The sequence below is a fragment of the Nomascus leucogenys genome, chromosome 10 (genome assembly GCF_006542625.1).
Source record: "Nomascus leucogenys isolate Asia chromosome 10, Asia_NLE_v1, whole genome shotgun sequence".
Classification (NCBI taxonomy): domain Eukaryota; kingdom Metazoa; phylum Chordata; class Mammalia; order Primates; family Hylobatidae; genus Nomascus; species Nomascus leucogenys.
This window is the reverse complement of record NC_044390.1, coordinates 20,200,244-20,225,803: the sequence shown is the minus strand read 5'-3', so window position 1 is coordinate 20,225,803 and position 25,560 is coordinate 20,200,244. Positions and strand designations below refer to the sequence as shown.

Genomic DNA, 25,560 nt, shown 5'->3' with positions numbered 1-25,560 from the left:
TTCCAGCACCCAACGTTGCTACATTGGGAATCAAATTTCAACATGGGTTTTGGTGAGACTACATCCAAACCATAAGAGAAAGCATCCTTAGAACTATAAACAAACGTATAATAATAGAATCCATAACTTACTATTTCTATTAACCAGATATAAGAGGTCTTGTTCAGAAAATTAAAAACATTAGAACAGATGTAATGTAAAGAAAAATATAAGAAAAATGTTTCATGATGAAATTTTGATATACTTAAATATTTAACAATAACCCTTACTCATAAATAAGTTATATATAAAATTTTAAACAATAAGCAATTGTTAATAAACTTTCTCCTTTGAAAATATAATACATTAAATAGGTAGTCATATTTTAAGAAAAAAATTATTTTCAAAGACAAGAGTTCTTGAAAAGCCAAATTGTTCTAGTTTTAAACAGAATTTTATTTTGAATATTAATATAACACATTAAACACACTAGAGCTATTTTAAAAGTAGGAAACTTTACTTTTTTGAAAAGATGACTAAAACATGTAAGCAAATACAAGTAAAATGTTTAAATTTTCTATAATTTGTTAACCATCATTAGTAGTACTAATCAATTGTGGCTCTTTGCATGTGTTTATGTTTGACAAAGAAGGGCGGTATTGAAGTATTATTTAGAAATTGAATTTTATCTCAAATTAATTTTTTTTAATTAGGGAAAGATGTACATTTGTACTTATTTTTACTTGTAACCTAATTTAAGAAAACTGTTATTTCCATTTTGTAAATAACGAATTTCTCTCAAGCTTTTTAGTTGGGCATTTCTTTTATATGCTTCCTCTACATTTACATTATAAAATACTTTCTGTTTTTGTCACTATGCAGCAATCACTTTTTGCCTGAGTTAGATCCAGATGTACTTAATGGTGGAAGAGTTCAGCTTGTGGTAAGAAATGTGCTTAAAGTTACAGAAAAATGTTGTAGACACTAGTGCTCAAATAAATGGCACTTTAAAATATGTTTATAATTAAACTATGAAAATATCGCAACCGTATCTATTTGGGATAATATCAAAATATCATGTGTTAATAACATCTTTTCTTGACTTGTAATACAATTTAAAATGTGACATTGCTTAAAAATGTTAATTTTATGTGGCAGATGTAAAAATATTAGCATCCTACAACTTTAAAATTACTCTGGATGGAAAATTGAAACTTTTTTCTTGGATATTTTAGAAGAGTAGAATTTGTATGCTATAACTGGAGGAAATACCAAAGCACCCTCATTACTCAGAAAATCCAACCATATAAAAAATTAACAAATAATTGTAAGCTCAACCACTCTATGTAATAAAGTGTAAAATATTGGAGCTTTTGGTACAACCAGGTTTTAAACATAATGATCAGAATAAAGACGCTATGCAGTATAACTGTATGTGCATTGCTAAAGTCAATTGCACTATACGCTACTAGAAAGAAGACTATGTAAGCAGAAGGAGAATGGTCAATTTGGAGTCTAGGAAAACTGATCACATAAAATAAGAATTTTTCAGTGTGTTTCTAGAAATTTCCAGAGAAGAGAGTATTCTGACCAGTGACAGAAGTGTGTGGCCTTTTTGGTAGGCAAAAATGGATGCATCGGGTGACCCTAAGTTTACAACCAATCATTACCCCTTGCTCAGATTCTGCATTCACCAAAAAACTGATTATAATTTAGCTTGGCTTATAGAATTGTATATTAAAAGATCATGTGCTTCTTGAATGAAATGAGTATTATGATTTCCAGACCAGTTATATTCATCATTTTCATGAACAACTCATGCAAGGAATTTTCCTGAAAGAGAAGCAAATATTAAGGTAGTCGCTAGTTAAATTGCATGTGTTTTGGAAAATATTTTTGGAATCTATGCACAGATTTGAGATAACTACTCTGCAAATATCTTCTTGCATTTAATAGAGACCTCTCTAAGAAAGTGGCCTGTGGATTATCCAGGAAAATTGCTAATTTAGGCCATTAACACTACACATATTATTGATTAACACTTTGGTGCAGATTGGTTAGTGGCCACTTTAGAACAAGAATTGAGATCATAAATCTGCCAAGGAATGCAAGGATAAAGAAGTGATATAATATTTTGGTCAAGCATGGTGGCTTAGGCCTGTAATCTCAGCACTTTCAGTGGTGGCTGAGGCAGACAGACTTCTTGAGCCCAAGAGTTCAAGACCACTCTAGGTAACATGGCAAAACCCCATCTCTACCCCCAAAAATACAAAAAAAAAGGCTAGCATGGGGGTGCATACCTGTAGCCCCAGCTACTTGGGAGGCTTAGGTGGGAAGATCATTTGAGCCCAGAAGATGGAAGTTGCAGTGAGTTGAGATTGCACAACTGTACTCCAGAGTGGATGTCAGAGTCAGACTGTCTTTCAAAAAACAAAAAAGTTATGATATTTAATTTTTCCATGTTTAAAAATGAATGAAAGCTGATGGGATAGATTACTGATCATAATAGGTTTATGAGATTAATGCAAGGATATTAATCCTTTTTCCATACTCCTCTATCTTCCACTATATACAAATAAATAATATACATTACAATAATACATTTTGCTTTCACATTGAAGAGATGCAACTGAACACAAAAACAAGGTAAATGGTAGTGGAATAGAAATATCCAGATGTCTCTTTTTTTAAATGAGTGGATGCAGGGAAAGGCATCAGTGGCTTTTATCAAAAGGATACAGAGCTGACCAGAATAGAAATCTAGAAGAGTATTGGGGAATGAAAGCACCCCACTTGCCCACGTATGCCAGGAAACTGGAGGCAGATAATTACACAATTGGTACAAGGCTATAAGTAGGAGGAAAACTAAAAGTAAAAACAGAAAGAAAAAACCACTGCAACTGTTACTAGTATAAGATTCTTAAAAATGTAATAATAACACTCCATAAAAGGACAGAAAATTATGAAACGAAAGTAATCAAATGTTAAGAAAGGACAGATGGGTATGCAAGCAAACCAATTATAAACTCTGTAAATAAAAAATTTCATTTATAAACACTCTAGACTGGATACTATAAAAGATAAATTTAGTAAATCAGAAGATTATCTACAAAGAAACAATAATTAGATTGACAGCTAACTTCATATCAGAAGCAATGAATGTCAAAAGACAATGGATTTTATTTCTTAATTATAGGGATGAGTATCATCCAGAATACTCTTTAGTAACCTTCAATAGTAAGGCAAGAATAAGGCATTATCAAACATTTAAATTCTGGATATTGAGGAAACTAGTAAATAACATTTCTGTTTTTCAAGGAAGAGCAAAGCATATTGCATGACAGGAATTAGAAAAATGGAAACAAAATATCATTTTCTTTACGTCCAAAAATATATCAGAAGTCATGTCAAATATATAGACAATTTTATATTCAATTGACTAAATGGATCCCGCAAACCCCAGAATTTTCCTGCAGGAGACAGAATTATATTTCAGGTTTCCCAGGAAACATACTCTGATAGTTTTATGTTTGAATGCAGAGAGTTTATTCAGCAGAGCTTTCCAAAACAACTCCTGTGAGAGATGAAAGAAGCAGAAATGAACAGAGGAAAATGGTGACCTTCAACAGAGATGCATCAGAGAAAGCGAGGTCTGGAGACGGGGAAGACCCTTTTGGGTTGTCCTAGCTTGAGGCAAGAGGACCAGGCTTTAATATTCCTGTATCTCCTCAGGAGAAGGTGTGACTTTGATAAGGCAGCTCTCTTCAGCGAAGGACAATTTTCAGACAGGGATTTGGCTGAGACCCATCAGGCTGCCGTTTTCTCAGTGACTATCTCTCACTCAGTTGTTAAACATGATCTAGGTAGAACATCAAGGCAAGTTTAGTATTCGTGATTGCAACGACTTAGTCTAGAAAATGTATCAATTGTACCCAGATAAATCTATACATTAGAAGAAATCTCATCCAATATTACAATGGTTGTTGCAAGCCTGATAAATCTCATCTTAAAATGTGTATTGAGGATTAAAAACCCAAGAATATGTGGGTCAACTTTGAAAAAGAATAGCAAGTTGTGTCACAAGACATAAAGGCTTAGTAAAAAGCTAAAGCAAACTTTATGGTTCTGGCACAGGAATGGATGAATAGACCAATGGAAATGAATAGCAAGGTCAGGAATAGATCTATGACTCTGTACTATAAAGATTGGAAAGCTGAGATTGTTTACTAAATGGCATTGAAAAAATACAGGAGTATGCATGCACACCTTTTACAACAGTGGACAGAATTCAGAAGGTTCAAAGATCCAAATATGAAAGGTAAAGCTATAAAACAGGTAAAACAAGGAATAATATCTTTGCAACTTAGCAGTTAAAAATACATTTTTAAAAAGGTATGAATAGTACAAACTATATGGCAAAAATATCAGTTGACTATGTTAAATTAAATATCTCTTTGTATTAAGGATTTTATAGAAAAGGTTAACAGGTATATGACTACTGTTTTCAGTGCCTCATTTAACAGAGCTTAATATCTAAATATAAAAAGATCTCTTTCAGGTAACCCAGTGAATACATTAGAAAAATAATATAAATTGGTGGTTCACAGAGATGATGCCTAAATGGGCAAATGTATGTGAAGAGATGCTCGGTTTCCAGATGAGAGGAATGAAAATTAAAATTAAGATGTCTTATGACTATACTAATCAAATGGCAAAAATTGGAAAACTGGATATTGCAAAGGGATGTCACCAATGTGAAAATCCTTGTGTACAGTTGGTGAAACTAGAAGCTGGTACAGTCATTCTGGAAAGAAACTTGTTAGTGTTTATTAAAGTAGGTATTTGAATACCCTATTAGTCTGCAAGCCCATTCTTGAAGGAAAAAGAGACACATATTTTTGGATACATATATATATTTGGATATATATATATTTCTGGATATATATATATCTTTTTGGTGTATATATATTTCTGGATATATATGTATGTGTATGTGTGCATATATATATATATATATATATATATCCCAGATTATTTTTACATACAGCCATCAAAGAATATATACCAAGAAGTGTGTTGCTGTATTATTTATACACATTTAGAGGCAACTTAAGAACTCTTTATTAAATAAATGAATAATTGGTTGGATATATATTATGAAACACAATAAGCAGGCAAGAGGAATAGATTAAAACCATGCAGAAAATAGATATATTTAAATTACATATTATTGTGTTTAAAAATTAATGACCAAAATTTTAATACCAATTTATTTGTTTTCCTAATTGTTTCTGCTTTGAGTTATGATGTAGTATAGACCAGTCCTTCTGAAGGAAAACGTTTTTATAAAACCTGGATAAAATTAATCAAACAACTATTTTATAAGTTAAAAAACAGACAGCACAGGACTATGATCCCTGAGATAAAAGAAACACATGAGTTCCACAGTCAATTCAGGTAACAGCTTGGAAACACTTTCTGGACTTCAGCAGAGGGAAGGGAAGCCTGAAGAGAGCTCAGTAGTTTCACTGAGTTGAAAAGAAAGAGAGAAAGGAGTGTTCAGAGTTGCTGAGATAAATGGTATTTACAGGGTAAAATACTAGAGAAAGTGTTGCAAAAATTGGTATAGTGATTTCCTTAAGTCTTTGGCCAAATACTAAGCTCTGTATATAGTGCACTATGTGACTCATTGAGGTCGAGAAGGGAACAGCTACTGGGAATATCTGAACTGAAAAGAGACTCTAGAGACCAATCAAAACCGGGAAACATTGGAGTTCTGACCTGCTACAGTGGAGAACATCCCAGACATTTAGTTAAGACCATGTAAAGTTAAACTTCAGGAAGGGGTGACTCTAGCCCTGGATTAAAAACTCCTCTAGATCCACATAGTAAAACATAAATGTAAGCCTCAAAAAGACCAAGTTAATCAACTGCCTGCTAGAATAAAAACTGCCTCTGTTAGAATAAAAGCTAACAGAGTTTAAAGGATGCTAACAAAATCTACAGATTCAGCAAATGAAATTACAGTGTCCAGTGTGCAGTAAAAAATTGCTAATCCTTCAAAGCAGCAGGAAAATGAGACTTGTAAGAAAAAAACATCATCACTAGAACCAAATCAGATAACCTTTTTAAGATTCTTGCCTGCAAATTATAACATCTATTATAAATATATTCAGAGATCTAAATGTTGAGGAAACAGATTGAAATCTTAATAGAGAAAATAAACTTAAAAAATAATAAGATAGAAAATCTAGAACTGAAAACTATTTCACCTTAATTGAAAAAAAAATGGCTGGACTTAATAAATTAGACATTGGGAAGAAAAGTGCACTCAGAAACAAAGCAAGATAAACTCTCCAAAGTGGGGCAGAGAGAGAAAAAATAACTTTTAAAAAATCAAAGCTTGAGTGCTCTGTCAGATAATAGCAAGCAAGCTAATAGATATGTTGTTGATTTTCCAGAAGAGAGATTAGAGATGAAAAAATATGTGAAAACTAATCACTGAAACATTTAAAATTTGGTGAGAAATATGAGAAAACATTTAAAAAGCTTAACACAAAAATTACACCTATGCATATCATAATCAAATTGCTGAAAACCAACAAGAAAGAAAAAAATTTAAAGCAGCTAAAGTATACATGATATACAGGGGACCATTTGTAAGGATTATGGTTCACTATGGATCATAAATATTGACATCCAGAAGAAAGTGGAGGAAAAAAATGTCAACCTTCAATTCTATATCTAGTAAAAATAGGATTGTAATTTACCACATTAACATAAAAAGGAGAAAAATCATTGTCTCAATATATGCAGAAAATGTTTACCATGAATTCAATAGATTTGTGGTAAAAATTCATAGAAAATTAGGACTAGAAGACACTTTCTTAACTTGATATACTTAGTGGTTAAAGGCCCAATGTTTTGTACCGAATATCAGGAACAAGGCAAGAAAATCTGATTGGAAAAGAAGACCATCTGATTTTCACAGATGACATCTTCTTGTACATAAAAGTCTTAAGAAATCCTCAGAAACAGTTTAGACATAATAAGTGAATTTACTTAAGGACAAACAATAAAGATTAATTTAAAATATGCTACATTCCTAAATATTAGCAATAAAGTTTAAAAATTAAATTTAAAAATTTCATTCATGACAGTGTCAAAAAATGGAAAATATTTAAAAATAAATGTTAACATTGAAATGTGCAAGCCCTGTACACTAATAACTGCAAAGCACTGCTTTAAAAAATTTCAGAGATATACCATATTTATAAATAAGTTGAAAAAGTCAAATTGTAAGAAGTTAATTCTCTCCAAATGTTCTGTAGATTCAAAGCAATCCCAGTAAAATTTTTGGTAGAAATGTACACACTGATATTAAACTGTGTATGGAAATGGAAAGAACCTAGAATAGCAAATGCAATCTTGAAAAAAGAATAGTAAGACTCATGCTACACAGAATTCAAGACTTGCTATCAATCCCCAGTAATTGAGACTGTTTTATATACACACACACACACACACGTGTGTGTATATATATATATACACACATATATATGTATGTATATATATTTATATATGTGTTAAGATACAAGAATTTATCAATAGAAAGTATAGGGAGTCCAGAAAAATACCCACACTTATAAGGTCAATTGATTTTCTATAAAGTATCAAAACAATTCAAGCGGGGGAAAGATAACCCTTTCTACACATAGTGTGGACAACTGGATAACTATATGAAAAAGGAATCTTTACTCCTACTTCTCATCTTATGAAAAATGAATTTAAGATTAATCATGAGCCTAAATTTAAAAGCCAAAATCGTAAAACCTATTGAAGAGGCCTGGCACGGTGGCTCGCGCTTGTAATTCCAGCACTTTGGGAGGCCCAGGCAGGTGGATCATTGGAGGCCAGGAGTTTGGGACCAGCCTGGTTAACATGATGAAACTCCATCTCTATCAAAAATACAAAAATTAGCTGGGCATGGTGGCACGTGCCTGTAATCCCAGCTACTCAGGAGGCTGGGACACAAGAATCCCTTGAACAGAGAGGCAGACTTTGCAGTGAGCTGAGATCACACCACTGCACTGCAGCCTAGGCAACAGAGCAAGACCCTGTCTCCAAAAAAAGTAAAATATAATCAAATAAATAAAAATAAAACCTATTGAAGAAAACAGTAAGATACATCCACAAACCTGGCATAGGCAAAAAGCCTAAACCAAAAGTTATAAATCGATTATAGTTCATATTTAAAAGCATTTGCCCTTACGAAGACACAATTCAGAAAATAAAGAGAAATGAAAAGTCAAACCACATTATCGGAGAAACATTCATACTCTTTATTTCTGTCAAAAGCAAATGAAAAGGTGTTCCCTCAGAGAAATAATTAAAGACACTATGTAATACCACTCTACCCCATTAGAGTAGTTAAAATAAAAAATACTGAAATTATCAAATGTTGACACGTATGCAGAGCAATTGTATCTCTCATGCATTGCTGATGAAAATGGAACAGCCACTCTGGAGAAAAAAAACTGTATAAGCTTTATAAGCTTGTAAAGACTCTGGTACCTTCAGAAGCTTTATAAGGTTCTTATAAAGTTAAATATACACTTAACATATGACCTAATTATTCTTCTTCTGAGCATTTTTCCTAGAGAAGTGAACTTTCATTCAAACAAAAAACTGTACATAAACTTTCATAGCAGTGTTATTTGTAATAGCCAAAACTTAACACAACTCAAATCTCATTGAATGGGTAAAAGAATAAAGAAATGATGGTACATACATACAATGGACATACAGCACACAACTAAAAAGCAATAAACAAGAAAGCTGTTGACATATACAAATATTTCCATCGATCTCAAGAACGTTATGTTGAGTTAAAAAGGGCTAATCTCAAAAGATTACATGCTGTATTATTTCATTAATGTAACATCCTTAAGAATCACATAATTATAGTAATAGAGAAAACGTGATTAATTGCCATGCTTAGATTGGGGAAAGGATGTGACTGTAAAGGAGAACAAGAGAGTTTCTTTGGGAAGACGGAACAGATTTGTGTCCTAATTGTGATAATAGTTGAATCTATACATATTAATACAATACATAATATATACATATATGTATGCATAATTTATACATATGATAAAATGTCATAGAACTGCAAACAAGAAAAAATTAGTGCATGTGAAAGCTAGCAAAGTCCTAATAAGGTCAGTAGTTTAGTAATAGTATTGACACAGTGTCAGTTTTCTGGTTTTGTTGATCACGATTTGGCTATGTGAAATGTTGTCATTGAGGCATGCTGAGTGTAGGGTGCATAGGAAACTCAGTGCTATTTTTTGTAACTTATATGGGAGTTTTAAACTTCTATGGGAGTTGAACTTCGTGTTTAAGGTCTTTGCACTTTACGGCATGTACATTATGTCTTTTAAATATTTAAAGTGCCTTCCCTACCTACATATGTTATATAACAGGACATCTGTCTTATTACATAAGAAAAAGAGTTTGTGAAAAGATGATGTATTATGAATTTAGGAGTATGCATAATTCGTTTTTTTTACATGAAGTTAAAAAGCTTTTAAAATCACTCATATGTCTAGATATTACAAATAATTATGTGATATATTTATAGTATATATTGTAATTTTGCCATAATTTGCAAATTATTCTAACAGTTAAAATAAATGAACTAAATCTAGATCTCACATGTATAATGTACAGTGGAAAAAGCAAGCAGCAGAAAATATATCATTTATGTTAATTTCGAAATAATACTCTAAAATGTTTGATACATATGTAGAAAAACAAAGTAGCATGTAAGGGGACTTCATCTTTATAAAACTTGCTTTCTCTCTTTATAAAGAAATATCTGGGTAACAAGTATATAGACATTTGCTTTTATGTGTGCTGTTTTGCATATCTTCACTTCCAAAAAGACAATACTTTTAAAATTAATAATTAATAAAATCTTGTTTATGAAAAAAATGTAGAAGAGGAGGAAATCCCTCTTGTTTAATATATGAGAGAGAATATCTTTTTTAATTAAGTTGCCAAAGTTGGAGGTGAATCAGAACCCAAATGCTTGGAAAGTCCTGTCCCAAAATGTACATACCTCATTTCATTGTGAAATTATAGAGCGGAAGTGGGGAGAGCGGCAATTACAAACCTTGTAGGTAGGGCGATAAAAGAGATCTGTTCTAAAAACAAATACCTAAAAGAATTTTGCAAAATTACAGTCTAATAAGTATTTGCCATTATGTTGTATGTGAGAAAATTCTTATCTGACATTAACTTGAGATTATTTATTATATTATAACCATAAAAAATATTGCAATATTTTGGAATCCAACATACCTTTTATAGAATACATGTCGAATGTGCGATCAATTGTCTTCAGGTTTTTTAAGTTAGCCCTCCATATCTGTCAACCACCTCTGGATTGAAAATATTCAAACAAACGAAAAATAACAATACAACGATTAAAATGATGCAAATAAAAAAGCAATAGAGTATAACAACTATTTATATAGCATTTACATTTAGTTAGGTATTAGAAGTAATCTAGAGATTATTTAAAATATAAGGGAGAATATGCATAGGTTATATGCAAATAATTCTCTATTTTATGTAAGGGACTTGAGCATCCATGGATTTTGTTATCTGTGGAAGTCCTGAAACAAATCCCCACAAATACTGAGGGACGACTGTATATACAATTTACATGACACTGAAGAAAATCTATATCTTCTTTACCATTTCTCTATTTTTTAACAGTAAGCAGAGAATGATGTTTAGTTGGGAAGCCAATGTTTTCAAAAGTAAGATCTAAATGTTATTGCATATGGCTGTGCCAGCTTCACTGAAAGACATTTAACTAGCCCATTTATGAAATTTCTAGGTTTGCTTTTAAGCTGCTAAATGGCATCATTGTGAAGCCATGTGTTTCCGATAATTTTACTTCTAAAGTTTATTTCCTATATAATTGACCAAATTAGTAACTGACACTAGTTATTTTCTACTTTGGAAAAAATCATCTTTGGATGTTAATGACTTAGATGATAATAAATTTTTTGGAAGGTGTTTATTTACAAATATTTTCTTGACTGTAGGTTTTGTCTTATTTAGGGGAGAGTGGGAATTCTACTTTCTAAATAGGTGTAGTGAGATTATGTCATTACATTTAAATAAATAAACCTCATTTTACAATATTAAGGCTTATAATCTTAAAGCCTCTTTAGTCTTCAGGTGGGTCCCTTATGTGGTTCTCATGTTTTTTCTTGTTATCTAAGTAGCCTCTCCAAAATTGTGGTATTGCTTTGATATTTCCCCTTAACTTTTGACTGTTTTTTTCTTAAGGTTTACCATTGACTGAACTTTTCTAATGCAGCTATTCTAATGTTAGACATGCACTCTTGTATACTATTGAAATACGTTTCAAAAATAATGTATAACATTTTTCATACAAATCACAAGCGTAAATTGGAAACGATTTTTATTTATTTTTTTAATATTTTCTACTGAGGTTTTTTAACAATGTCATTATATTACTTAGCCAGTTACATTAGGAAATGATTGACATTATACAATGGTTTATATTCTGAACTCAGCAAGAGCAATCCTTGCTTACTTAAAAATAGTATGTGAGGCAATACATATGTTAATTAGTTCAATTTAGCCATTCCACAGTGTATATATATTTTAAAACATTGTGTTGTACATGATACATGTATACAATTTTTGTTTGTCAATTAAGACCAAATAAATCAGGGAAAATATAAATAAATTTGGAAAAATATATTAAAATAAATAAATAAATAAATGTAAGTTCATATGTTTAAGAGTAGGAAGAAGGTGGGAGGGGGATGTAAAGGTGAAGGGAAAATATATGAATTTTAAAGAGGATCATTTTTGGATTCTAGTTCCTTGAGTCTTTGTAGCTCATCTTATGGAGACAGCTTTTTAACCACAGTGGTGGTTTTATGCTTTTATTTTGCTATATTTAAGTTTTCCTAACATCAAACATTAAGAACAATGCGTTTTCACAGGATTTCAAGCATAGTGTGGTTTTGGTTAAATCCCAGCTACTCTGAGGCTGCTTTGCTTTCCCTCATGGCATTTCTCCCTATTTCAGAACTGAATCCTAATATATCTTTATGTAATGATATTCAACATTATGTACAACAATGTTTTATAGGTAAGAAGCAATTATTTTTGGCACTTAGATTCAGTCTAAGTAATACAAGTTCAAAGGCAATTTGAGATAAAATAAATAATTTTTATGTTCATTAAGTAATGTCCTGAAATATCTATACATTTATAATTATCCCAAAATTAGAATTAAATATAATATTTTTATATTGATAGTGGCTTTAATGAGAAGGTAAAGATTGTCTGTAGCTTAATTGTATGCAAGTATGGGATGAAAGGCATTTCAGAGAATTTTATTGATAAGACTAATACATATAAGTGGCAACATATAATTTTTGCAAAAAATAACCCCATACGACATGTCTAACATTCAATTAAAAATTAAAAATTAAATAATATACTTGGCAAATAAATAATGTTAAGCTCTTTAAAGTTTCATCAGCTACCTTTGATATTGATTTTCATCAAAATTACTGTACTAAAATGTTTTCTTTTGTTGTACAGACTCACATAGCAATCCTCAATTTTACAATCGACTCTTATTTGCAAAAAACACTTTGACATAGTGCATTTGTTCTGCTTGGGCTGCAATAAAGGATTGTGGTATCATTTTGAAGAAGGTTGTTTGACAGAGCCTGTTTGTTTATTTGGGGTAATGTGAGCTGCATTCAGAAAATGCCATATTTTGTTTCATGATTGTATATATTCTCTTCCATTGCTCCCAGGCAAGACTTGTAAGCAGAGAAGACACGGATTTAGGCCTTTTTTCCATGACCAGTGGAAGTGCTTTGTCTGTGAACAGAGAAAAAAAAAATCAGGCACAAAGACACTCAGCAGGATCTTCAAGTAAGTTGTGGTTTCCTTCAAAATTAATTTAGAAATCACAAATGAATTGATGGAACCTAATGCCAACAAGCATTCTTTTTCAGATAGGGGGTAGGATGCCAGCAACCTGAACTGCCCAAAAATGTGTATTTAAATTTTTTCTTTCTTTAAATATCCTCTTTTGATATAAACAAAATTAAATTATTTCTAAAATTAACTGCATCAGTTTTTATTTTAATTGTATTTGTATTCAATATCTTCTGTCCCCCACACCCTGTGAATCATATTGAATTCTTTGATCATTTAATTCTAAAATAATTTTTAGACTAATTGTAAAATGTTAGATTTATATATGAAAGTAGTGTGTCTTGGCCTTTTGCCATTGATTTAATAGATACTGTATGTAAAGATAATTTCCAGAGATAATTTTTTTAAATAGAAGAGCTTTAAATAATATTATACTGTCAGAAGACATGCTTTCAAAAACTACTTCCTTTGCATATGTAAGAGTTTGATTATGTCTATTAATGATGACTCTCATAAACCTGTCACACACATCTATTACCTTTAACTTGGTGAGAAATATACATATATATTAAATATATAATACATTTATATAACATATTTGTTATATACGTGTAGAGAGAGAATATAAAAATAATGATTTCAACAAGAATTATGTTGCAATTATTAACTCTGAAAAATGTAAACATTTAAAAAATATCTGTATCTTGTGGTATCTTACGGGGATCGAGAAAGATTTTTTCAAAGTCCTTATTTAACCCTAGAGAGTTTGAGATCTCTTCTAAAATGTGACAATACATTAGTATAAAAGATGTTTTGCTTAATATTACATTTTGTTAATTTCCCCAATATATAGTGAAACTCAAGACTTAATCGTAATTAAGTCTTTATAATTATTATTTTTGAAAGACTTTTATTACTCATTGGTATTATAGTTATATATATACATATATATATAGACACACACACAAATACAAAATAAATATTTGATTGAAAGTGAAAAATTCAGTGATCCAGATTGCGCTCTCTAGATAAATGAAAACTTCAAAATGATTATCTGACTTTCACTTTTCATCCAAGTACTTGGCTTTATTAGATTGTAATCATTTATATTTATTAATACATGCAAGTTCATTTTGATAAATTTTAATTTACTTTTGAAATAGTAATTTTAATATGTCTAATTTTAAAATATTTTCCAAGTTTCAAAAACCTTAGAGAGCTTGAATTTTTCTTATATGATTATAGAATCTGGTCATTGAAATGTTGCCCTAGTCAATATAGTTAAGAAATAAATATTTTAAGTTTAAATTATTCACTTAATATAAATTTTTTAGTTTTTAACATAATGTACTAACTTAATCAAATTTCAAAATCTTTATTCCATTTCAGAAGTAGTCAGCCTGTGTCAATATATATTAATAAATAATGATAATTTTATGCATTGCATATTACAAACTCATATGATATCACTTTGGAGCATTGTAGGTAAGAAATAAACAAATTAAAAACAAAAACAAAAAATTGCTTTTTCACTTTAGAATTTCAAAACTTCTGTTTATAATGTATTACCTGAATGTTAGCACATGAATAGCTCAATAAATCAGCAACTATTTTCAAATATGCAAGTTTCATCATTCACTTACATGATTTTAATTATAGATTTTAGAGATATAATTATATAGAGTTCATTTTAACACATTCTCCAAGAAGCTGAAATAATACAGTTCTCACTGTAATTCCAACTACTTGTCAACAAATAATATTACTGAAAACACTACTAATCTCTGAATGTGTTAATAAGCAACAATTTAAGGCAAACTACTTTAGAAAAGTGAAGTTTTTAAAAAATAATAAAATGATTATGAACCAAATACTACTTGCTTAATCACTGTAGTTGCTAAGTAACTGTAACAACTTTAGTATTATATAATAATAAGGAGTGTGGTCTCTGAGGTCAATTTGCCTGGATTTGAATGAGGACTTAATCTTTAAAATAGGAATGATAATAGAAGCACCTCTTTGTAGAGTTGTTGTTATCAAATGCATACCGGTTAGAACACAAACTGGTACAAAATCCATGCTTAATAAGTGTTCTTTATAATCACCACCTAAACACAGTTATATAAGAAGCATCTATTGGGCTAAAGTACGGAAGTCTCAAGTATCTAGGCACATGGTCTAATTGGTTCAGCTTATAAGAAACCTACTCTTAGTTGCTTAATTAAAATATTTGGCTTAGTCTATTTTTCTGTGGAAATCAAAGTCCTTGGGCCATAGGCCTCCGTGGCCCTGGGTCAACCAGTTGCAGCTTTGGTATCTTGAAAGCTCTCTTTCCTTTAGCTTTCTCTCTCTCTCAAAATTTGTCACCTTATAAAGCTATTAATAAAATATTTCTTTTAGCTTTGCAGGCCAAATCTAGGAAGTACTTTGTGGATCGCAGCTGTAAAACTCTTTTTGATCCTTTGAACTTTTCTAGATATTTCTCTTTTAGTGTTGTTATAATTTTATAACGTGTATTATTTGGAATCAGATAAGTTCAGATTTAAAATCCCAGTTCCACCATCACATATGAGTTGTGTGCCCTTAGGTAAATTGTTTAACCTCTAACATTAAGTTTACTGTCTGTAAAATGAGAATAGTAATGTTTATACCATAGTTTCAGTGAGGAAAAATTGAGTAAAAACATACATAAAGCATATGATATATTGCCTTGGGTATTATAGGGTCCTAAAGAATAGTACCTGTTGTCTTCATTGTTTGTTGTTGTACGTTTGGTGATTCTCTTGCGTCATTACGAAACAACCCCACAGTAGAATTGTCTTCCTTTTCTGTGTGTCAAATATAATAAGACAAGGAGGAGTATACTTTTAACATACTGGTCATCTCAGGCAATATTGTCTTTTGTTAGAAAACTTCCTAAATTTTCTGTCCCTTTCCTTTTAGGCTTTACTATTTCCTTACAAAGAGGCCAAAGCAGTCTTCTGCTATCTAGATTTCTAATATTTTTTATGGTTTACAAAGTTATGAAGGAGATCACATTCTCATTCAAAAATTATCATTTATAAAATGGACATAGCAAGAGATGTCCTCATTTATATAATATTTAGTCAAAATATTTGAATTTACTAAATGATTTTAGTTTTCTCAATTAATTTCCTCATTTAATGCTTAAAGTATGCATTGCAATATATAATAATACTTTTATTGTTAGAGCAATGTATAGCTTTATACATTATCTTTATTTATCTTTTCTCATGTATAATGATCATATTTCTTTGACAGCTAACATAAATGAAACACAGGAATTTAACTAATTTGCTTTTCACACAAAAATTAGCAAAGAAGAGCAGCAACTTGAATTTATCTTTGTTTTTGTTCCAAATCCAGTGATATATCGTCTTTTATTTTTCTATGGACTAAAACATAAAGCTTAGTTAGTAAAATAGTAGAACAAAAATTAATATAATTTTTAATCATTAAATTATCCAAGAGTCATTTATTGAATGCTCACTGCTCTCTGCATACCCACGAGTGGTTTCCAGGTGCCTCCTTCTGATTATCTCTGTACTTTCCAGGATACATTCCATTTTCACAGTTAGCTGGGGTTTGAAAACCCACAATACCGCTGTAATAGTGAGTAATCAGACCCTCCTGAGGTTCTTCTTTGGTTATATCTAAACTTATGAAAAGTTAGTCTTTTTAATATGGTATTGAATTTTCTGAATGTGACAGAAAACATTGCTCAGAAGAGAAGCAATTATAGTGGTTGAAGTGACTTAGAAAGACTTCTTAAAGGCACTATTCATGATTTGTGCCTAGAATGACATTTGGTATTTAAGTAAGGAAAGAGGTAGAAGAAAACCATTTAAGCAAAGGTAAAGGATAAAATATGAATGTATCATTGTGGAACGCTGAAGAGTCTGTCTGGGCCAGAGGTTCCATATACTGAAGTAAGTAATATAAGGTTGGATTAAAGAGGAAGCCCGGTTTTAAGTAGGTTTGAAAGTAAAGTAGAAGACTTGAAATTTCCTACTAATAATAAGTAACAAATGAAGATTTCGAAAAATAAGTGTCTTTAGAAAACTAATATTTGTTAAAGAAGGGTATTCTGAATCTGTTCTAACATTACATACTTCCTCTAATATATTGAAAGAGTAATTTTATAGCTCTTATGAAAAAATATTGATTTGGTGATAAAAACTTCAAAACGAAATAGATTGCTAGGAGTTCATGCCTAATATTGTTTACAGGTAGAAGTCTAAGGATAGTACCTAAAGAAAAAGTAGATTCCAAAGATGGATATTGAGGTTTATTTCAAGTAGAATAAGCACATTTGAATCATATAATTTTAAACTTGCAAATCAAGAAGGTAGCATGTTGTGTAGTTATGAATATTTATGTATATCTATGTACATATATTCATATGTATACACGTATATGAGTATCTAATTTGTGCATACCTGGAAATAAATGTGTGTGTCTGTGTGTGTGTGTGTGTGTAACATGCATAATAATTCCACACTGTGTGAACTCAAGAACTATCGTTGCATGTATTTAGGTATTATTATATAAACCACACATCACGGTAGTAAGCAGTTACATACCTACAATGTGAAAATCACTTCCACAAGCCATTAAGAAAATATAAATATGAATTATATGTGCCTAGCACATAGTAGGCACTTACATTAAGTGAATAAATGAATATATGAGCCATTGTTGCTACTCTCCTATATCATGTGTTCATAGCACTTTATTTTTAAATGGATATTGTTTTCCACAAAAACAAAGAGAAAACATTTTCTTTAACATTCATAGACTTCTTTATAAACTGTATGTATGAGATTTAGATTAATAAATTGTGCAGATATTAAAGTAATATTGTCATAGATTATAAAAAGCGCTCTATGATGGCATTTAATCGACATGAAGATGGAATTTTCAAGGGCTTGGCTTATATCAGGGAGGAAAATCTCTCTTAAAAGCCCTAAACATACTTTCTTTTAAATTCCATTGTCAACAACAATGTTGTACTAATATTTTTTGTTTATTGATTCTTCTTCTCCTCTGCTAGAGTGTATGCTACAGGGAAGCAGGGAGTTTAATTAAATATTCTAGGTACCTAGAACAATTCTCTGGCATATTGTCTATTATATATATTGGAGGAATTGATACATGGATGGATGGATGGATGAATATCGTCATCCTTTAGATGCATCAGGGCTAGGAAAGAGAGTATCTGACATTTTCTTGCGCCATAGTAAGAGGAAGGCTTTACCAACAAAGAAGCAGGATAGAAGATTGCCTATTTAGTAGACATTCAATATCTATCATATCTTCTCAGAGCTTTGCAAAATCCTGGCATTTATAAGCATTAAAAAATATAATTGCTCCATATGTTAAGTGTTTCATTTCAGGTGAAGTTTTCAAACAACACAATCAGAAGATGCAAGTTTCCACAGATCTAGCCTATATGAAGCCAATCCTGTAATTTCTTCATTCAAAAATATTTATGAGCCAGGTGCAATGGCTCATGTCTATAACCCCAGCAATTTGGGAGGTTGAGGTGGGAGAATTGCTTGAGCCCAGGACCTTGAGAGCAGCCTGAGCAACATAGTGGGACCCTTACTCTATAAAAAATACAAAAATTAGCTAGGTGTGGTTCTGTGCACCTGTAGTCCCAGCTACTCAGGAGGCTGAGGTAGGAGGATGTATTGAGCTCAAGAGATTCAGTCCTCAGTTAACTATAATCACACCACTGGACTTCAGCCTGGGCAACAGAGCAAGGCTCTGCTGCTAAGAGGCAATAAATAGATAATGGAATGTGGAAAAAATATATATATTGTGTTATAGATTATATACTATATTATATATAATATATATCCCTAAATTACTATTTTCTGAATATAATAATTTTCATATATGTGTGAATTTGAATTATAAGTGTATTTATGAAGAACATCTTTATGAAAAGTAATTTGGACTCAATTTTCTTCTCTTTAAAAGAGATTCGCAGCTTGGACCACATGAAGTCCAAGTATTATTTATTCACAGCATTTTAGTCTAGAAAGTGTATTTGAGAGAAATTGAGGAAAAGCATAAGGCCTGAAATTGTTAATAAAGCATTGTTTCATCATTCTTTTTCTCTTTCCACTAAGTTTTAGAAATTTATAGACTGGAAATAGCCTATAAAATTGTGTCATTAGCTAGGAAAAACTGTTAACTAGGGAATGACTAATAAAGTATAATATAGCTCTCATTAAACTGGAATTATGAGGTAAAGAGTAATAAAGGATGATTAATACGCCGATTTAGGTTTTAAACATGGTGAGTGTGGTATCGATAAGAATATGTGTTTAGAGTTTGGGCAGTCTCATTCCTAGTCCTTGTTGGCTCTTTCCTAGCTTGTTTGAGGACTTGGTTAAATCATTTGCAACTCATATGTAAATTTAGCAGGTAAAGGCAGCCTGGCATACTGGAAAGAAATTTGGAGTAGACCATATCTAAATTTGAATTTCTTTTCTTACATATATGACCTTTGTAAACTTGAATAGGATATTTGAGGTCTGGTTTGTCCATGAAGAGAACGTTATGGTGAAAATTAGAAAGATATATATGTGTATTTTGGACTCATGAGAAGTGGGGCAAAAAAAAAAAAACAGATATAAAGGAGATCAAGATTCCTTCTAGCTTTCAAATTCCATAATTCTGCAACTAGAACAATACAACTTTGTAGTCAACAATTTCCCAAATAGCAACAGAAACTATCATTTCTGATATTTTTCAGTATGAAAATCATGCTTGAAACTCAAACTTTTCTCTGTGCCAGAATACTTCTCAATGATTCTAGTCTTAAACATTGTTTAAATGGTCTCTAATTATTGTAGCTCAGAACAATCAACTGAGAGGGGAAAAACTTAATATTTTCTTTAAATGATTTTAAAGTAAAGATCAGAAGACTACATTATATGTGAGATATTACAGCTATTTTATAAAATCAAGTTGAATTTTAGAATGCTAAAACTCATATTAAAGCCCACAACCTCCACAGAAATAACCTATTTTAAGAATATTCTACTATAAATATTTAGTAGTTGATTTTTAATGTCCCAATCCATTTTCAAAGAAAAAGAAAAAAAAAACAGTTTTCTATTGAAAAGTCAGTCCCTATCTCGTAGAATGGCATTTGAAAATGATATTTTAGTTAATCTGTAGCTAGATGTTTACTTTTTAGGAAAATGTTGTTTGTAATTGAAAATTAAAGACGCTGAGGAAGAAGCTAGTTATAGACCTACAGATACAATGTAATTTAATGATTAGATTATTTTGAAGGTGGTTGTTAAAGTGTATGAAGTTTTTATACAAGTATGAAATTTTTGGGGGGGAAAAACAAAGGAGTAACATGCTAGCCAATCATCTTCTTTAAGAGAAATTTAAGTTTTTCAATTTATGGAATTCCGTGAAAGGTGACCTTTGTTGTAAATCTGATTAATTCTGATGAAGAATATTAAAGAGTCAGGCCTGAAATCTCTCCTGAAAAATAAAATAACAACGGTATATGTTTTGAAGAGAACTCTAGTATATTAATGGACCAAAATTTGGAGGAGACAGAAAGGTTCCTTTTTTGAAGAGAAAGTTAATAATACTTTAAATTTACCCTTAAAAATCGTACCTTTGAAGTTATATATGGCCGTTTGATTCAACAAACTCCTATTGAGCACTATTATATATTGAGCACTATTATATATTGTTGATATAATTTCAAATTTAATTAAATAAGTTCTAAACATTAAAACCACAGGGCAGTCTCTGTACCTTATGATTACACTTAATATAAGTAAATGATACAGTTTTTTTAAGTAGAGCTTAAGTTTATTTCCAAAAATAAAAAAAGTAATGGGATTTCAAAAAGAAAACAATGTCTTACATGAAATAGACTTTTTTTCTGTCTCTGAAAGCATTAATAATGAACGTCATCCAATTAAAAATGTGTAATGAATTGCAGCATTAATTTTTAAAGTTGGAGAACCTGCCTCTGGGGTCTTGAGTTGTCTCTTTCCATTCCTACAGCAAGGAGTGCTTGGGTGAGAAGGGTGTATTCTCCAAAGAAACACCACTAAACATAAGTACATGGTTCACTGTGGCCCATACGCCTTAGGAATTTATCTTTAGTAAATTACAGTTTGAGTAACTGCTGTTACTATTATCTAAGACTATTCCAAAATAGACTACTCACACAAGAGTCATGCAATATTCTCAAATCTAGAAGTCCCTTATTTATTTCAGGGAAGTATAGCTCTGGTACTGGACCAGCATCTGTTATTTAGAACCATCTAAGGAACCTTTCAACAGAAAGCATGTGGAGATATTCATACTTTATTGTCTCTTGCCAGCCAGAACCACAACATTCTCATTATAGTGTCTTCGCATTAAAGGAAGAGAAAATCATAGTAATGTGACATTTTCATGTACCAAGTTTCTTACTTGGATTATAAATTTACAGTTTTACATAAAATAGTAGGCCAAAGATGTAGACAGTTCAATAGATTAGACACACAAACACAAATGGACACACACACACACACAGAGAACTTTACTTCCTAATCCTTGCTGTGTTACCATTTATGACTACAAGTATAAATTATTTTGTTTTAATTTATGAATATACTAATCACTGATGCTTCATCAGTGAATTTACCTGCCCATTTTGTCATCTTGTTCTCCAAGCTTTCTGCTATCTATTTCTAATATATATCTGCTGATATAGTTTGGATGTGTGTCCCTGCTCACATCTCATTGAAATCTAATCCCCATTGTGGGAAGTGGGGACTGAAAGGGAGATGATTCGATCACAGGGGAGGATTACTCATGGTTTAGCAGCATCCCCCATGGTACTGTCCTTGCAGTAGTGAGTCAGTTCTTCTGAGATCTGGTCATTTAAAACTGTGTAGCACCCACCCCCTCTCTCTCTCTTGTTCCTTCTCTGGCCATGTCACGTGTGTGCTCTCCCTTTACCTTTGCCATGATTGTGAGCTTCTGGGGAGGCCTCAAGAAGCTCAGCAGATGCCATCATGCTTCCTATACAGCCTGCAGAACCATGAGCCAATTAAACCTCTTTTCTTCATAAATTATGCAGTCTCAGGTATTTCTTTACAGCAATGTGAGAACAGACTAATACATCTTCTTTGAAAAAAAGTTTTTCCAAAGCTCCATGATGTTTAACTAGCATTTTGAACATTTTAGGATCTCTGCTACTTCCTACTGGTCCCTTAGATTTCATAACTGAAATTTACAAATAAATTATTTCTACACTGGATGTTAGAAACATTTCACATTTACCTTAATTTTCTACTGCATATAGTGTTGAAAAAGTGAGTAAAAGTTATGTTTTATCATATCCCTGCTTGCATGTTTTTTAATATAGACTGCAACTATATATAAAAAAGAAAAAATTTAGTTTTGTTTCATCTCTCCACTAATTAACTAGCATATTAATTTTACTTGTACATGGCCTTTACAAAATTCAAATAGTTATATAATTCTGATGTATTTTCCTCAGACACTATCTTAGAGAAAATGTCATTTAGAAGTCTCTAGTATTCTCAGTCTATTTTTGCAAGGTTCAAAGTAGTCACTACTCATTAATGTTTTATTAAAATATGTGTTCATGTAATATAATCAAAATCATTCAAATATGAATATTCTTTAAATAACTCCAGAACTTCTGGTAATGTCAAATTTATAAAGAACTTGAGGAGTGAACAGAAATTTAGCAAGATAAGTAAAGGACATGAAAGTGTGAATAAACCTTTTGATAAAATTTTTAAATTAGAAAAATCATGTTGGAGTTATATGTATATATATAATTTTATATATATAGAAATCTTTCTCTTCTAACTTATGAATTGAAAATAGTATTGTTTTTCACTGATGCCTTTTATTCATTTTTAGTTTCATAGGCCTTATTTCCAGGTAATATATATTGTTGAATAGCAAATGGATAATGAGGAAATATGGGCAATAAGCACATAATACTCTACTATAACTCCAGTAGATTTGATGATAAAAATGTAATTATTAAATGCAAAATAAATTTAAAAATATGTGAATTACAGTAATACTGTTAATTAACTGGCACATTTGTAAGTGATGCCATTCTACTTATAAACTCTTCTAATAAAATAATTACTTGATATCCACTATCTATGTCAATTGTTGCACAGTTTCACTGGAGAAGTCAACATTGACTTTCATATTTCCTGTTAAAATATTAAAACTTCAATCCCACTCTAGATTTATCTTTTTCGTAATATAAAAACAATAAAAAGGTAATATCTTATAAATAACTGTGGCCAATTTAAACTTTTTTGTTCTATACATAATGAAATCTGGGTCTTTTAAAATCCTCTTTTGCTTTTTATCTCAACTATTCAACTTGAAGTAATATATCAGTAATGAACTTATAGCCACATTTCATGGAATTATTTTTATTATTATTATCACTTTATGGTCAGCAAGAGTTATTCTCTAGCAATGTAAAAAATTTACATTTTAAGAGTCTTTTAAATTATTGTTTAAACCATTAAGTCTGATTCTTGGACTGAAATTTTTGGCCAGGAACTTTAAGACACAAATTTGTTAGGTGTTGATATTTTGTTCCTGAACCCAGACAATTAATTACAGAAAAACATTAACACTTAAACCCTTAAAATAGTCTACTAACTAGACCTAGAAGATGAAAATTAATTGCTGTTACTCCAAGAGCACATTTACATGGTTAGTGGACTCATCTAATATGGATTAATTTTAAAATCTACTTTTTAGGAGAGTAAACACATAATAGTTATTGATTTACTGTCTTTTAACAATTTGTTACTATCCTAAGTAACAACATTCTAAGACAGTTAAATGAGTCAACAATTAATTGCAGGCACAGTTAAATATAACAGTTATTAGTAACTACAGAATAATGTTTACAGAGCTAAGACAGTAGCTAGTTTCAACAGCAATTGACATTATCCAAAAAAGGACAAATTTCATCTGTATTTTGTAAAAGAGCTAGTTGTACATATGTTAGCTACATTTATTCTTTGTTAAAAATTTAACGTTTTTTGACGACAGGATCCATGCATGCTCTATTGATAATACATTAAAGCATGATGTTTCTAACTGTAATATTTTAGTTCTTATCCATTTATATGATCATTTTCTTTCTTAAATTGTTTGACTTGTATTTTTGTTAATATTTTTTTCTTTCAAACCAATTTTTCACACTAGCTAATGTGCAAAAATAAATGGATATGGTTAAATATGAAATGCATTTGCTGAATGAATGAAACTGGAGTGAAATAACATAATAAATCCTCAGGCTAGTTATGTTTATTGTTGCCAAATGTCTCCCTGCTAAGAACTAATAAGTGTGAAAAGGGATAATGAAAGTTTCCATGAAAAATTTTTGGGAGATCTATTCACAAGTCTTCACTATCTGGGAATGTGGAAATAAGTATTTGTTTTATACAAGTTCCATATGAAGATGGTAAAGATGAAATTAAGAAAATAGAGTCAAATAGAAAGCAACTACAGTATGACAGTTTCTAATATTATGTGGCTCACAGAAGAAAATTAACGGGAAAGTTCCACTGAAAGAAATGCGTGTTGAATGAATATGTAAATAGAAGAAAGATTTTAAATTAAATTTTTCAAAGCACAAAGTGATCTTGAAAATCTAATTTGAGTTTTAAATGTTTATATTCTAAAATAAATAGCTCAATAATAAGCATTTTGGAATTTACTTAAAATTCCTATTTTGCTAAAAATTTACTTTAGCAAAATTAATATGGGAAAATATGGGGTGAGAGAAGATAGAGGCTGAAATGTAATATATATGTATAATATATATTATATAAATATATAAAAATATATATAGTATATATATTATATATAATATATATAATATATATAGTATATATAGCTATCTAGGTCCCACATATATATATATATATAAAATATATATACTATATATTATATAAATTTATATAATATATATAGTATATATATTATATAAATTTATATTATATATATAGTGTATATATATTATATATATGTAAAAAGACTGGTTTCAAAGGAACATGCATATCCATCAAGATCCATAAAAAAAGATACTCTCAACTATAAGCATCACTTATGCCATTGTTCTTTAATTACAAATATTTGTAGACGCTTTGTTGTAAATATAATGAAACTGAATGGAGCCCTGAAGAGGACATTAAAAAATAAAAAATGATTGTGGAGTTTGGGAATAGACCTTTCCCAAACTAACAAAATAAACAGGACTTATATGACCTGATTTTCAGAATTCCTTTAAAACTGTGTGCAGTAGAAAATGTGGGACCTAGATAGCTTATGGATTGTTAAATTGCATTCTTAACTGTTTATTGGATTACACTTTTGATTATCCAGTCAATTTAAAAGTTTAAACACCCAATAGGTATCAACTATTTCAGTGGGAAACCAGAAAACCACAATAACCAGCATTACATGGAGTAGTTATCAATGGAAAGATGGGTTTTA

The 25,560-nt window shown here is 30.6% G+C and overlaps 1 protein-coding gene across 1 annotated transcript in view; it reads left to right on the top strand.

Annotated features, from left to right (window-relative positions):
* LRRIQ1 (leucine rich repeats and IQ motif containing 1) overlaps positions 1–13,180 on the top strand; it is a 189,557-nt gene extending 176,377 nt beyond the window's left edge. Inside the window, 2 exon segments of the mRNA XM_030819891.1 lie at positions 862–922; positions 12,864–13,180. Of these exon segments, the coding sequence (XP_030675751.1) occupies positions 862–922; positions 12,864–13,016 (214 nt within the window). The 3' untranslated portion in view covers positions 13,017–13,180.
* Positions 13,181–25,560: the final 12,380 nt, after the last annotated feature.